Source organism: Pseudochaenichthys georgianus, chromosome 15 (assembly GCF_902827115.2).
Source record: "Pseudochaenichthys georgianus chromosome 15, fPseGeo1.2, whole genome shotgun sequence".
NCBI lineage: Eukaryota > Metazoa > Chordata > Actinopteri > Perciformes > Channichthyidae > Pseudochaenichthys > Pseudochaenichthys georgianus.
Window position 1 is genome coordinate 24071482 of NC_047517.1, and position 15125 is coordinate 24086606.

The following is a 15125-nucleotide window of genomic DNA, read 5'->3' on the forward strand; positions in this document are numbered from 1 at the left end:
CACACACACACACACACACACACACACACACACACACACACAGTATGTTCTTGACTTGTGTAATCTCAGAAACGCTGCGTTTGTTTCTCTTCATCGGTCGGTGGAAGATTAATTATGATAAACAGAAGAAACCCGGGGCAGACAGAGATAGCATCTCTAGGTTTTACAATCCAAGCAGAGAAATGATAGCTTAATAAGTTGTATTAAGGTGGACTTTTGTGATATTGCATAACTTCATACAAAGTCACACAAACATTAGAGTCTTGAACAAAGAGCTGCTGGAGAAAAGAATTGAAAAGAGTTCAGTGCAGTGTTTTGGGCAAGTCTTTCTTTAGTCATGAATAAAGATGAAGACTACATGATTGTACTGTACTCAAGTGTCCACTCTACTGAAGTGTCCTTGAGCAAGACATGCAAATTATAAAAAGCAGTTTTTTCTGACCTTCCTGTGTTTCAGCAGAAAAGGGAACATTTAAAAAGCCACATCTTTTTTTGAAGCTTTGGATCAAAGCTGTGACTTTGAGCAGTGCTCCTAAAGCTCCGGATGAGGGGTCAGTGTTATCTTCGGCAGGCGTATGCGTTAATGTTTTTGATGACATAAAAGCCAATGGTCATGGGAGGCATGGCTATTGTCCGTCCAGCCCTCAATGTCTTAGGCTTTAACTCGGGAAATGTCTCATTGTCCACCATGAGCAGCTTCTCCCCGTTCAGCTGGACATATCTGTAGGATTAAAGAGGAACAATTCAAAACATATGTAGGTAAATGTGACAGAAAGATAAGACGGGTTTTCACCTCCCCAATAAAGTGAAGCAAAATGTAGCATCTCTCTAAAATGCTTTTGATTCTGTCTGTGTCCATGTGGGGGAGCTGTTGTAAAATGTTGGAATTACAAACAGTTGGAGCACTGAAACAATCCTCTTAAAAGAAATGAAAGAACAGAAAATACTCAACAATCACTTTTTGTATTTGCAGTATGTTTATAGAGGTACACATTACATTACATTACATTACATTGTATTTAGCTGTATTTATCCAAAGCGACTTACAATAAGTACACAAACTATAACAGTACAAATAAAGATTATACAATCAGTGGCGGAGCCAGGACATTTTCAGTGGGGTGGCCAGGATGGAAGCAGTGATCATTTTGGGGTGGCATTGAAATCACTATTATATGAACATAAAAATACATCTCACTAGAAAGTAAGGGGTTATTTAAGGCACCTACAACACACCTCTACATTATTTGGGATTAAGCTAGTGGTGGAATAGATCAAATAATATTCAGTATATCTAACTCTTTTTCTGTATTGCCACAGGTAAAGTATCAACAAAGCTTACATTATACAAATGTAATGCAATATACAGACTGTTTATCTTATGGTGATCAGCAGCACTATGAGCTCATTCTCTCAGTGTATCATCAGGAATACAGAGACACACACACATCATTTAAATAAGAGTTTTTAAATTAAATGATAGGTTAGGAATACACATCTTAAAGTAAATAACAATAAACAATAGCCCTTAACCCTGTAAGGCCCCTGGTTGTAATTTTACAACATTACTTTAAGCTATCCTAAAAAAGTCAGTAAATGTTTTGGTTTTTTAAAAGACTACATTTACATAGTCAAAAGGTCCTTTTGTTCAGCCTCCCAATGCTATTGGGTAGTAAATGTGTTATAGGTCCTGCCCTCTGGCCATACACGCCAGGGATTTTGGGCCCCATGGAAAGATATCACATTGGGCCCCACCACCAGGCCCAGGCCACGCCAACCAAGCACAATTGCTGTAACCACACCTCCAGAACCCAACCCACTCATTTATGCTTTAAATAACTCTACCTGTACAGGCTTGCATCTACTGTATCTTGTAGTCCAATACTAACCGCACAATATTTACTGACACTGAGCTGTGAACATATAACACTTATGGGGGGACAGGGCTGCTAAGTCTAGAGATGGATATGTTGGTCCTGGCACCAGGGGGAGGGACAACTGATTTAGTATGAATTGCTGCTAAAAATGTACCTGCATTTACTAAATGTCGGCTAAAAGAGGAGTAAAATTAAAATAGATATTAACAGTACCTAATGTCAGCTTAGTAAAAAAAACATAACAATTATTATTTACAATGGACTAAGCTTAGCTAACAGACACATTTCCACCACTCATAGACCACACCCACCTTTTCTTTGAAAAACTGGGTGACATACTGTCGCCCTTTAGTCCCTCTCTCTTGTCTTTCTGTCCTTTCTTTTCTTTTGAAAGCCTGACTTTGTGAGTCGTTGAGACATGGTTCACATGTAAGTACTAGCATCCCTGCTCCTCACATGCTCTCACTCTCTGCTAGAAAGAGTGCTGCACCGCGTTTGGAGGCAGGACCAAACCATTACATGTAAATAGAAGGGGGTGTACAGAGGCTTTGGATAATTAACTTTTGGAAGAAAATAAGTTAAATGAATTGTAAGTTTAGTGAGTACATTATCAATGTAACGTCCTATTAATGTTAATTCTTGATGAATGATGAAAGGTTACTTAAACATTTTTTTCTTAATGTTCTAAAATTGTTTGGCCCCGTGGTGAGGGTGGGTGGCCGTGGCCACTCCCAGCCTCCCCACAGCTCCGCCACTGTATACAATACAGCCTTTAAAAAATGTTGATATAATTGAATTTCTCCTACACATTTTAGTAAAAAAGTTCCAATAAATAAATAATTGTAAACAACAACAACAACAACAAAATAAAGCTTTATTTTCCTTATTCGACCTGTTACCATAGCAACATATTCAAAATACATATTGTTAATGAGATGCTTCAACACATCACAGTTATACTTAAGGGTGCAGTTTTTTGTAAAAAGCAATATAGGCTGAATATAAGCGTAATGTTATTAGAAAAATATTCTACAATATTTAATAAGACTTTTTGCACAACAGTCACCTTGAGTCAGACTTTCAGTATTTCATATGCCTTGTTTCTCTTTATATTTACAAGTATATTAAAGTCATTGTAAGAGTTCAATAATAAATCATGCTCCTAAGAAATAACCACCTTATATTGTATTTCTAGTATACATTATCACCTGGGGTAGACCTAGGACCAGGGGGGTATACTGCGAAGCAGGATTTTCGCTTAGCCGGCTAAATTCAGGGAAAACTCCGGCTTTCCGGTCCTACGAAGCTGGTTCTCTTTTTAGCAGGCTAGATCTCCATGGTAATATATGCTAAGCAGCTAACCTGGTCGGGACCAGGTTAGGTTGCAGGCTAAGAGCTCAACTCAGTGAAAGCACCGCCTGCTGACCAATCAGAGCTCAGTGTGCGGAGTTTAAAGCGATCAAGTCATATTACAGGAGAAAGGAAATACAGAAAAACTGCCGTCGCAGGAAAGACGGCCGGCAAAAATCACCGACTGTGTGAACGTGAACATTAATAGAATATCACCTCCCATCTTCAGAGCAATCTGACTATTATAACATTAGCGTTAAGAAAGCTTACTTAAATATCGGCCACAACATAAGTAACCGGATCAGAGTACATTAAGTACAGTCCGCAGCATATCACTTCATAATGTATCATATCTCTCCTTATCTGAGTCAGCTGAGCCGTATCTGGCCGTGCAACACTCACAGTGTCACATACTGTATGCAGAAGTATTATTTTAAGCAACACATAAGTTGACGAAACACTCGAGACAAATGTAATTGAAGTCAGATCGTGTTTTAGACGGGGCAGTGATATCATAAACCTGTTAATGTACGCATTCAAACACTTTTTCTTTTACCAGCTGTATTCACCTTGCAGGTGCAGCTATGTGGCTTTTATCCTGGATAAAGTGTTTAAGTCATGGATGTTTAAAGTTTAACTTCTTCATTTTTGACTAGTATTAAAGTTCACTTTTCATTCAGGAAGTATGACGCTGCGCTGTCAGTGCGCTTCTCCATGTTTGTGATTGGTCGAATGCTCCAAATACCACCCCTTTCATGTGAACGCGCACCTAACTAGATAGGACACGGCTGGCTTGAGCGATCCACTTGATAACCAGCGTCGTAGTACAGTTTAGCGAGAGCGCGTATGTTTTGGATTAAGCCAACCGGCTAACTCAAACATATCCAGGTTAGGTTGAACCAGGTTCGCAGTATAGGCCCCAGGTGGAGGGATTATATCTCTTCGCTGGCCTGGGAGCGCCTTGGGATCCCCCAGTCAGAGCAGGTTGATGTCGCCAGGGAAAAGGAAGTTTGGGGCTCTCTGCTGGAACTGCTACCCCCGCGACCCGACCGACCACGAATAAGCGGGAGAAGATGGATGGATGGATGGATTATCACCTTTAACACATACCTTTCCAACCTCACAGTGCCGTTGTTATTAGTAACCATGTTTTTAAAAAATATATTAAACTATAAAGTTCACAATAACGTAGAGATTAAGGCCAATAGTCTGTAAATGTTTATGTGAACCTCAAAATTCAATAAAATATCATATTAAATTATACTTTATAAGGAAAAGTTGTTCAAAGCCTTTCTGGAACACCCAATGGACCTAAATACTTGGCCAGAGTTGAAAAGTACCTCTGTACTCAGAAATATTTATAGACATCTGGTGTTGCTAAATTCTTCATAAAAGTTTCCCTGCGCTGCGTGTGGTTAAGGAAAGCAGTCAAGTCCTGAAAAAGGCCCATCGTTAGCTTTCTCTCCTATTAATTACCCTGCAATCCTGTTCTAACACCTAAAACACACAAACACACACACACACACACACACACACACACACACACACACACACACACACACACACACACACACACACACACACACACACACACACACACACACACACACACACACACACACACACACACACACACACACACACACACACACTCTGCAAATGAATAATGATGTTGACTTAAAGCAGGGGTGCCCAACCGATCGACCGATTCCCAGTCGATCACGAGATGTGTCTAAAAATAGAACAACAATATTCTGTTTTATCGTTAATGTCCTATAACATAATCTTCCCGTGCCAGAATAATGCACTTGAATGCACCAAAGCTTTGTGATTGGCCGGCGTGACCATGTGTGGGGGCGTGGCTGGTGGGCAGTGGGCACTATTTCGCTGACGTTGTCCGTGTCAAGTGTCAACAGGAGTGACAGTCCGCACACAAACAAGACCGCAATTATGGCTGAAGCAAAAAAGCCCAAAATATATAATTTTCACTCCGAGTGGGAGGATGATTATTGTTGTATGTATTCCAATTCAAAGTCCATCTGTCTCATCTGCAATGCGAGCGTAGCTTTATCGAAGAAGGGTAATTTAGGAGCGGCATTTCAAAACAGTGCACAAACGCTACGAGACGGAATTCCCTCCTAATTCTGCCCTACGCTCCCAAAAGGGGAGGGGCCTGAAAGGACAGCTAAATGCACAGCAGTCCATTTTCACCAGGCCCAACAACAAGAGCAAGGCTGCTACCATAGCATCTTATCGTGTCAGTCACGTTCTTGAGAAACACATGAAGTCTTTCAAAGACGGCGAAATTGTGAAAGAAGCATTCCTGGAGGCTGCCGACGCGCTTTTTGGGGGACAGTAAAAATAACAGAAGCATTTCAACAGGTTTTTGATATAATAAAAACTCAAGTTAGATACCGTTATTAATCAGCTGTAAGTTTTAATTTGTTTGAACTTATTCATTATTATTATTGTACAAAATGGTATAAGAATGCACACTTAAATTGATTATAGTCTATTATCAATTCAGGTTATGAAACTAGTGTTGCTTGCATCCTATTTTAAAGGCATTTATTTTTATACTCTACTAAAATGCAACAAAAAAAGGGTTTGATTCTATTAATTTTGTCTTTTTTATTGCACTTTGGCAGCAGATTCCTGTGTAGCTTCAGATCTGAGTTGTCTTATTAGTAAGCCTCATTTATACTTTTGTAGCAACACTATTTTTATTTAATGGCAAAGAAAAGGTTCAGAATATTTTCTTTTTTTCCTGTGTCATATGTGGCAGCACTGTTCAATGTTTCTTGAAAACATTACCCACTGTAGTATGTGACGTGTGAATAAACTCCAACTCTGTATCAACAACACCGTTGTGTAACTTCAGTTAAATACATGTGTGTAGATTAGAAAGAGGTAAAATAAAGGATCTGCAGTATTTTATGGAGTATTAAAGGTCAGTTTTATACAAGTAGAAGTGTGTATTTACCTGGTAGTAGGCTGTCAGTAATGGCTACGCCTCTCTATTTGGACTGGTAGATCTCGGCAGACTGGCAACTTTAAAAGTAGCTCTCGGTTAAAAAAAGGTTGGGCACCCCTGACTTAGAGCTATGAATCAATGTCATTGGGATGATCTCCATTCCTTATTGTCTTAATAGTTTTAACTGAAGTTAAGGCAATGTAATGTAGGCTTGATTGATCATTTATGACTATGTTTGTAAACAGTAGATCATCTGTATTGAGTTATTTTCCAATCAAAATAAGTGCTGCTATTTCACCATATATTTCACCATTTGCCCCAATATTTCATTAAATCCTGCTACATTTCATTTTCCTTCATAACACAGATGTGACAGTAACAGCTCACACACACATACACACACACGCACGCACGCACGCACGCACGCACGCACGCACGCACGCACGCACGCACGCACGCACGCACGCACGCACGCACGCACGCACGCACGCACGCACGCACGCACACACACACACACACACACACACACACACACACACACACACACACACACACACACACACACACACACACACACACACACACACACACACACACACACACACACACACACACACACACACACACCTGAGACTGTTATTCCAGGACTTGAGGCTTAAGCCTGAGTCTCAGAATAACAGGTTTAAAGGAGAGAGGAAGAGCCTAAACCTTTTGGGAAATGTGACTTATATGACCTTGTTACATGAAGTGTAATATGCCATAGTTATATACTTATAAGTTTAAATAGCAAAAATATGAAAGGAAAAAAAAACCCATACAAGATTCACCTGTCGCAGGCTGTGAAAACAAACTCCAACAAAGGGCCTTCACACAACACACCTTTCATTGATCTAAATGTGTGTATATTTTGTAACTCCTTTGTCCGACTAACCTGTTAATACTATCATACTGGCAAAATAATAATAAAAAAATGAAAGATAGAGTTGGTAAGTTTTAAGAAAGCAGTCTAACATTCCACAGTCTATATTAATCATTCATTGAAAAAGGAAAAGGGTTCAAACTTTATTCCTTTCTTTTTGTTTCATTCTTTGAGTCGCCTAAGCTATCTACCGTCGGGTTAGGCATGAAGAAGTAAATGCTTGTAGGTTTGTGGTGTGTCTTCACACAACATGCTGACCCAGTGTGAATTATAGCACTCAAGTCCAACACCCACTGGTTTCTTAAAATGCATTCACTGCAGCGTTTGAAGGGCCAGCTTAACACCCTATTAAGGGTGGAAAAAAATAAAACAATTAAAGACCCATAAACTTGTTTAGAGAAGTTCTCATTATCCCTATTCTTCATTTAAATTCCTTTCACACGTTTGCAAAAATACGAGCTGTTTTGGTAACCTGGTTCTGTCCTCAGTGCATTTGTCTTGTTTGATTCTCCCAAATGAATTTCCCAGGATATTCTAAACGAAATCCACTATTTTTTCGGGAAAGAAAACAATAACCCGATGCCGCTGAGTGTGTATGTGCACATGTGTGTGAGAGGGGGGGTACTCACTTGGCTCTGAGTCCGTCAGTGCCGTAGGGTTGCAGCAGGTACTGATGGACAATGTTGTTCCGTAATGTCCCCGCCAACTTGATTTTCTTTCGCGACCGATGCAGGTTGATGATGTAGATCGTTATGGACCCTCTCACATAGTTATGGCTAGTGCCGCAAAGACAATGATGAAAATCTCATTAGTTTTCCTTTACCTTAAGGAAAGACAATCAGGAAGATAAAAGGCTCCTCTCCACATCTGTTAATATGGATTTATTATAGATATTACGTTGCCATGTTGAATACAATTCTCCATAATTAAAGATGACTACAAAGAGAAGGAAGCCTTTGATATTTTTATCACATATAGAAAGAGGATCAAACCACAACTCATTGATCTAAACTGGATCAAAAGGCGTGCAGAAAAATAATACAGAAAGATAAAGTATGCTTAAGAATGGAATTCCATTAAGCAGCAAGTTATCATCTATATTTAGTTTGAACCATAATAAACCACATTTCATTTTCAAAGCCTTTATGATTCCTATAAAGTCTATCTGATGCTAAAATCTGCTTCTCGTGTACAGTGTCCAATGTTTGAATCTGACGCTGTACAGCCCAGGGTCAGATGAAGGGTGTGAATGCGACAGGCAACTCTTCTTGAGTTACACAGACAACAGAGTGTGAGTCCCGCTGCTGAGAGCAAAGCACTGGGGACTCAACTTGATAGGGAGACTGGCCAGAGGTAAATAACTAAGTGAGACATGATCAAATCTAATAAGGGCCCAGATATGAGGACAAAGACAACACAGCTTTAGTGAAAACCACATGTTCGCCTTGGTGTTCGGGGCTCGTAGACAATCCTCCCTGTTCCCTCCTCCATAATCTTATATCTTTAAAGAAATCTTGGTTTTTGGTTGGATGTTTATCTTGGTTCTTTTGGGATCAGGGTGAGACATTTATTTCATTAACTCAACAAGACTGACTATATTAAATATATTCACAGAGAGAAATAAAATATTGAGGGGAATGCTGTGTGTCTGGCTCCGTGCTAAACTCTTGCAGCCTTGTTTTTGAAAACTGTGGACCATGGCTCTGAATAATATAATAGATCAGATGGTTAGATGGAGGCAGAGATAATGACCTCTCAGGCCTTTCAAATGATGAGGTTCTCAGCGATCCAAACCAGGAACATAAACATGTGTTGATGGCGTTTGATGTTGGAGCGTCGCTGGAAAGTGTAAAGAAATGGCATGCTAACCACTAAAAGGGGTAAAAGTGCAGTGAAAGTCACATATTTAATCAGCAAAGACTTTTTAAACCAGGGACATCCTGAGCACATTAACAATAGTTGTTGTCTTACTGGTTCTCGATTCCGGTTCTTTGAGAGGGTAAATAAGTCCCATGACAAACTGGGAGAAAAATATATTTATGAAAACATTAAGTAAAATCTGTATTCCTATTTACAAATCACTTCATACTGTTTAATTTCTTACGGTTATTGAATACAATTATATAAAAATAATCTCTGCATTGTTTAGTTAGTTCTAAGTGGTGCAGTTTGAGAATGTACAATTGGCCCAGTCTCCTCTGATGTTACATTGCAACCTGCCTGTGAGACAGAGTCCAACCACACATGTCCAACACATAGGCCTAATAATAATAATACATTATATGTAGCTATATAGCCTATAGGCCTAGCGCTTTTCTACAACTCAAAGACGCTTGCACGCTTACACATGTCCTGCAGTACACATGTTGCCCAGCTGCTCACTGTTTGTAAACGTAAATAAATAGTATTTTCATTTCAATAATGTAGCTACTTTCTATACCCTGATTCATAAACAATACTGACATCCCTGTGCTCCTCTGAGTCTGGGGGTCCGGGGATGTGAGGACAGCGCGAGGACAGACAGGGAGGCTGCTTTACTTCATAAAGGAAATGGTGGTCAATATTAACAACACAGGAGCTAAAACGCTGACTTTGCTCACGACTGACTGACTGACTGAGATGCAGCTATCAGCTGATACGGAGCATAGAGAGAGCTGCGGTCCGCGGGGCTCGGCCTCCGCCCCCTGTCCTCACAATTTATTAATCCCGGTTTAACTGTACAGAAAGCGGCGAGATGCATTTCCTTAGGAATCGACAAGCAGAACCGAACCTAACATTTCTAAACGAACAATGGCGGACACGTACAATTTGCGAATGAGTTCTGCCTTTTGTAAACTGAATTTATCAATAACTTGTCAATACATCAGGGTGAAAAACGTCACTTGTCCGCCGGACAAGTCAATTGAAATATCTACTTGTCCGATATTGTAAATAACACGTCCCTGATGGTGGGACGTGTACTTTTTCGCACACTGAGACTACAATGGTTTGTCCTTTTTAGTGCTGACCGTGTTCCTCAAAGTTTCAGAAATAAGCACAACTGAAACTTTGTGTCTTACTGACTGATCAAATTAATCCTTTGGTGCATTAGTGGTGCTAAGCCACTTCTCCTTCTCCCAAATTCACTATGCATACCAGGTGTCTACTTTGAGAAGTATTTCAAATATTTGCGTGTATGTCATCAGGCCTCATGTGTGTGTTGGTTATGCAACTCCTGCCCAGTTATCGGCCATCTTTAGGTGCAGCGTTCCATTATTTGTTCTAAGAGATGCAGCACCTGTAAACGCAGCCTGTCTAGAGTAAGGCCGTAAGTCTAGCCTGGTGCTGACAGCCGCTGGCCTGGGTTAAATGATAACCTTGAACAGACCATGATGGCACTCTTTATCTCCTCCAGGCACAGACCGCCTTATTGTCCCTCCCCCTCCAATACCCCCCTCCAGCCAATCCGAGATGGGATAAAGGCCTAGCACACCTTTCAGCGGCTCTTTGACGGCAGGGAGACAGAACCCACACACCTGATAAGTGATACCCGTTACATTTTATAGGCTCTTAGCTGTGAATGAGCGGGTGTCTGTGGTCTGCTTATTTATGGGAAGCCGAATGGCCCGGCCTGGGATTTTGTTCTTCCTCACCAGACACTGAGCCTCAGGTGATTGCATGAGGACACGAAGAAGAAGAAAAAGTGAAAACCGCAGCAGTCTGTTTTCCATCTAAATCCTCAAGGACATTTAAGTATCGCTACACCTCACTGGAAGGCTGAGAGGATGTGTGCTTTGTCATCTGTCAGCTACAAAAGAGACCAGAATCACAGTTCATAATGATGCCGTGTTAAGGGGGTCACACTGTAGCACATACTTGTAGTAGCTGGTACAGTGGGCGTAGATTTGCAGCTTGTCCCGTATGACTCGCCCTGGTTGTGGCTTCCGTTGCAGTCCAGCCACCCGCACGGCTAAAACCCTCGGACCAACCAGACGCTTGTAGACCAGAGAGAACCAGTAATCCTGTAAGAACAAAACCATTGCATATACACACGCACAGACCCACACACACAAACACACACAGAGAGACACACAGACACCCATTTAGCGTTACTTTGAGGAAAGTAAGGGATGATCATGATCATGGTCCCAGTGTTATAAGAAAGTCTTGATCTGATGCTGGCATTGACACAATTTAAAAGCACTGCAAACCACACTGTAAGTAAATGCAAGGTTAAATCTAATATACAAAGTTTTATTAAAAGAGACCATTTGTCACAAAGAAGCCTTGCTGGATTCTGGATTCCCATGAAAGGAAATATTACTGAAATCTCCATTTTGATTGTCCAGCCATGAAATGTTTTGGTGATTACGGTTTAAGTTTCATACACTTTGAGATGTACAAATGTGCCCGCAAAGCAGCTGGTCTGTGACAGAGTGAAAGTAGAGATTTATTGAACATTTTGACATTTTGACAGCCGCCATTTAGTTAGAGCTGATTGGCCCTTGTAACATGTAACATGTCACGTAGTATAAATGCAAGCGCTGACCGTTTTCACATTGACAGATCTTAAATATGACATTTTTACAAAATATTATGCTCCATCGTGAATTGCTGTTTTCTGTTATCATTGTCGAGTGGTCCACCATACTGTGTCTCAGTCTATAGACTACACAGACTCAACACCTCTCCAAGAGACCCAGAACAACATGTGTTCCTCAGGAAGTTCCCATGCAATCCTGCATATGGCAACATTTAAGGGCTTCTTTTTTCCATGCAGACTTTAACTTAATTTGCTGCCAAGGCATCGAAGAAGCAGAGCACAGCATGGAACTGTATAGTGTTGGCCACAGGCTCAGGGATGGATGGGTGAATGTATGGCCAGAACTGTGATCTATGATTATTACATGAAGTATAAAACAAAGAACAGCTATGAGTCCGAAGCTTTATTTGAGCAAGATGGCCGGAGTGATGCTATACTCTTGCTTGGGGTTTACATTTCACAACTCAAGTAAGAGAAACCATCAATGAATTGGTATACTTTAAACTACGACTGCGTTTTAATCCCCAACCAGAACAGGAATTGTGAGGACCTAACATTTCATTTTTAGAGGAAAATCTGATATGGTCCTAATCCTAAACAGCCTCTCTTTGTTTTCTGTTTCCTTGTCCAAGTGCTTGTCTTTCTCATCCTGTCTTTTTGCCCCCAAATATTCAGATAACAAGTGGAGGAACACACATCCAGATACTATACAAACCAAGAAACACAGTCAATAACAGGCAGGAACAAGTGACCTAGTATAAGGTCATGGACTGAGGAAACGTAAATCCATGCACCAGAGACCAATAACACCCAACCTGCCCAGAATATGCAGATTATAACAAGGAGAAAACACAATTAACCTTTAGTGTTTATTGTAATAGGCCAAATGAGAGTCAGACTATTTGGCTGAGACGCTGTTAATCCATGAGATCATTAAGTATGAGGTCATACTATAACATTGCATATAGCGGCAAGTTAAAACATTTGGGTGTTTTCAATTAAAAAACAATCTTCAGCAAGCTCTAATTGAGCTTTCCAAAAATATACTAAAAGATGACAGCTGTAAAAAATGAGGAGAAAAACAAATCCAGGAAAAGGTCAAAGAGATGCAAGTATACCCACAATATGCTGCCTTTAAGGTTTGCTAGTTGGGGAGGTTCAACCTCATCTCCCTGATTTCTATGTGCTTTGCAACTGCCTTTAATCTCCTGAAATATTGTCTCTCTTCAAAGCATTTGAAGGGCAATGTTTTCTAACAGGAGCAATATGCCTTCACACTGCCAGACACTAAATACTGGCATTTCTGTTTCTCAAAGATGAATCTTACTTCACCTTAGTGTAGGAGTTTACAAACCAGGCGTGTGGACTGTAAACAAAACAAAGATTATTTGATAAAGATTGGGACAAAAGCGCAAGTAAAGAAAAGGCAGAACTGTGTTAAAAGGAAAGGTAGTTGATTCATTCAGAGGGAAGGGGGGTTCAAATGGATTCTCCCATTGGAGGAGTCGTCCTATAGCAGAAGGGGCCAGGTCATAAATTTCAAGGACAGGTTGGCCCTGCAGTGAATTCTCTCAGCAGGTAGGCTGGGGCAACCTCTAGACATCCAGCCATGTTAAAAGCATTGTGATCCTAGCGGGACGCCGACATTCCTGGAAAAATAATGGAGAGGAAAAGAGAAGAAAGATGAAGCTAAACGATACAAATGAGGCGGCTTCGCCAGTTTCTTTTCTTCTTTTCACCTTTCCTCCATCTTTCTCTGCTTCAACAATATCGGGTAGAGGACAAAGGATTTAGTGAAACATTTTTACGATTTTGTAGAAATTGATTATTTCAGATGCGCGATAACATTAGTGGGTAAAATAGTACTCATTCTGGCAGCTACTTATAAGCAGAACAGGAATAAAGTCATCTTGAATGATAACAAATGTTTGATTCCGTCATATTCTACTTGATTGTATTAGCAATGATTTACGATACAGGCCCCTAATGCAACCCTCTCATCCTGCCCTGCCTCAGCTAAATATAATCCATTTCTTTAAAAATGTAATGTTTTTTTTGTATGAACTTGGCTCATGGTAGACTTTTGTAACTCCAATTTGTTTCCCAGCTAAATTCAATCAGACTAAAGTCCCTACTTATCTTCTCTGTTTTACCTAGCAAGAAGCATCTCATGTTTAGCTTTTAGTACAAGAAAGGAACATTATAACCTTAAAATTAGGCCTACACATGCTTGTTGTTTAAATAAAAAATCTTCATGAACAACTTGTAAAAAGATCAATGTGTGTCAGAAGATTAATACTGTTGTTGTATTCTGTACCTTGAGGAACTTGGGATTGGGCAGGTCCATTTTAAACACTGTTGCAGGCTTTTTCACTAACATGCCTGTGTATGAGCATCTCAGGTTGCAGATCTATCACCGGCAGACTGTCCCGCACAGAGAAGCGCACAGTTGTGATGGGGGTTGACGGGAGCAGTGACACTGTCCTGAGTTTCTGACAAAGGGCTAAGGTTACATGGCATTTCGCCCCCACGTCTAAGCACTCATCACCACTAAACGCCTTTCATCTCGCCTAATAGCTCCCACGGGAAAGAGCGAGAGGTGCTATCGAGGCACTGGGTCTGGCACAGAGAAGGTCCAGATAGTAACAGGACTACACAGGTCAGAACCTTGTTATCATGAGGAAAAAAGGGGAATTGAAGCCTTGAAAATAAGACGCAATAATCCTTGTTGGACTGAGAGACTCACAGGTAGAGGGTTAAAGTTCTGGTCCACAAGGTGTGTGTATCCGTAGTCAAAGAACGAGTGACGCAGGACAACATCAATCCCCTGCACAGCAGCCATTCCCAGCGCGTTCACCCACCTGGAAAACATATGAACACATACACAAAGAGAAAAATTAGGCCTGCAACAGCAGATGCCTCTCATTGTGATACAGGTAGCACAGAAAGCATTGGAAATAAATATGTTTTTTCCTATCAGTTTACGAGTATTACAGTTATCATCATCCACAGAACACATTGCGGTGGATTTAGCGACAGTATGACAGCAGTACTCACAGAAAGCCAGCAGCGTATGTGTCGGAGAGATTGTTGATGCCTCCTGCCCACGCCGGCCCGAGCCCACCCAGCCACACCTTCTTACCAGGAGAGTGTGTGTTCACAACCTGCATGGAGAGGGACAGAAACACAGGTGTATCAGCAACGTCAACCATGGAATCAAGTTTATGATATCTAAAAAAAGGCATTTGAATCAATACATATTTTTTTACCAGTTAAACTGTCACTGTACTAACATATGCTTCTCCTATAATGACTGCATTTTCAAGACTCTAATGTAAAGTCATTTCAAGTAGTAGTTAACAAACTCTACATGTGCAAAGAGATTGAACCTTAGAATTGCACACAGAATACAAATAAAGCTACACAAAAAGCTGAACTCACTGACTTTGGCTGAGTGGTACTGCAGAAAGGAATCTCACTTTT

The 15125-nt window shown here is 40.6% G+C and overlaps 1 protein-coding gene across 1 annotated transcript in view; it reads right to left on the reverse strand.

The window, feature by feature from the left end:
• Positions 1 to 463: 463 nt before the first annotated feature.
• Positions 464 to 15125, reverse strand: part of hpse2 (heparanase 2) — a 58205-nt gene continuing 43543 nt past the window's right edge. Inside the window, exons 8-12 of the mRNA XM_034101371.1 lie at positions 14700 to 14806; positions 14389 to 14503; positions 10976 to 11121; positions 7750 to 7896; positions 464 to 721 (exon numbers count right to left, since the gene is read on the reverse strand). Coding sequence (XP_033957262.1) covers positions 559 to 721; positions 7750 to 7896; positions 10976 to 11121; positions 14389 to 14503; positions 14700 to 14806 — 678 coding nt within the window. The 3' untranslated portion in view covers positions 464 to 558. The remainder of the gene's footprint in view (positions 722 to 7749; positions 7897 to 10975; positions 11122 to 14388; positions 14504 to 14699; positions 14807 to 15125) is intronic.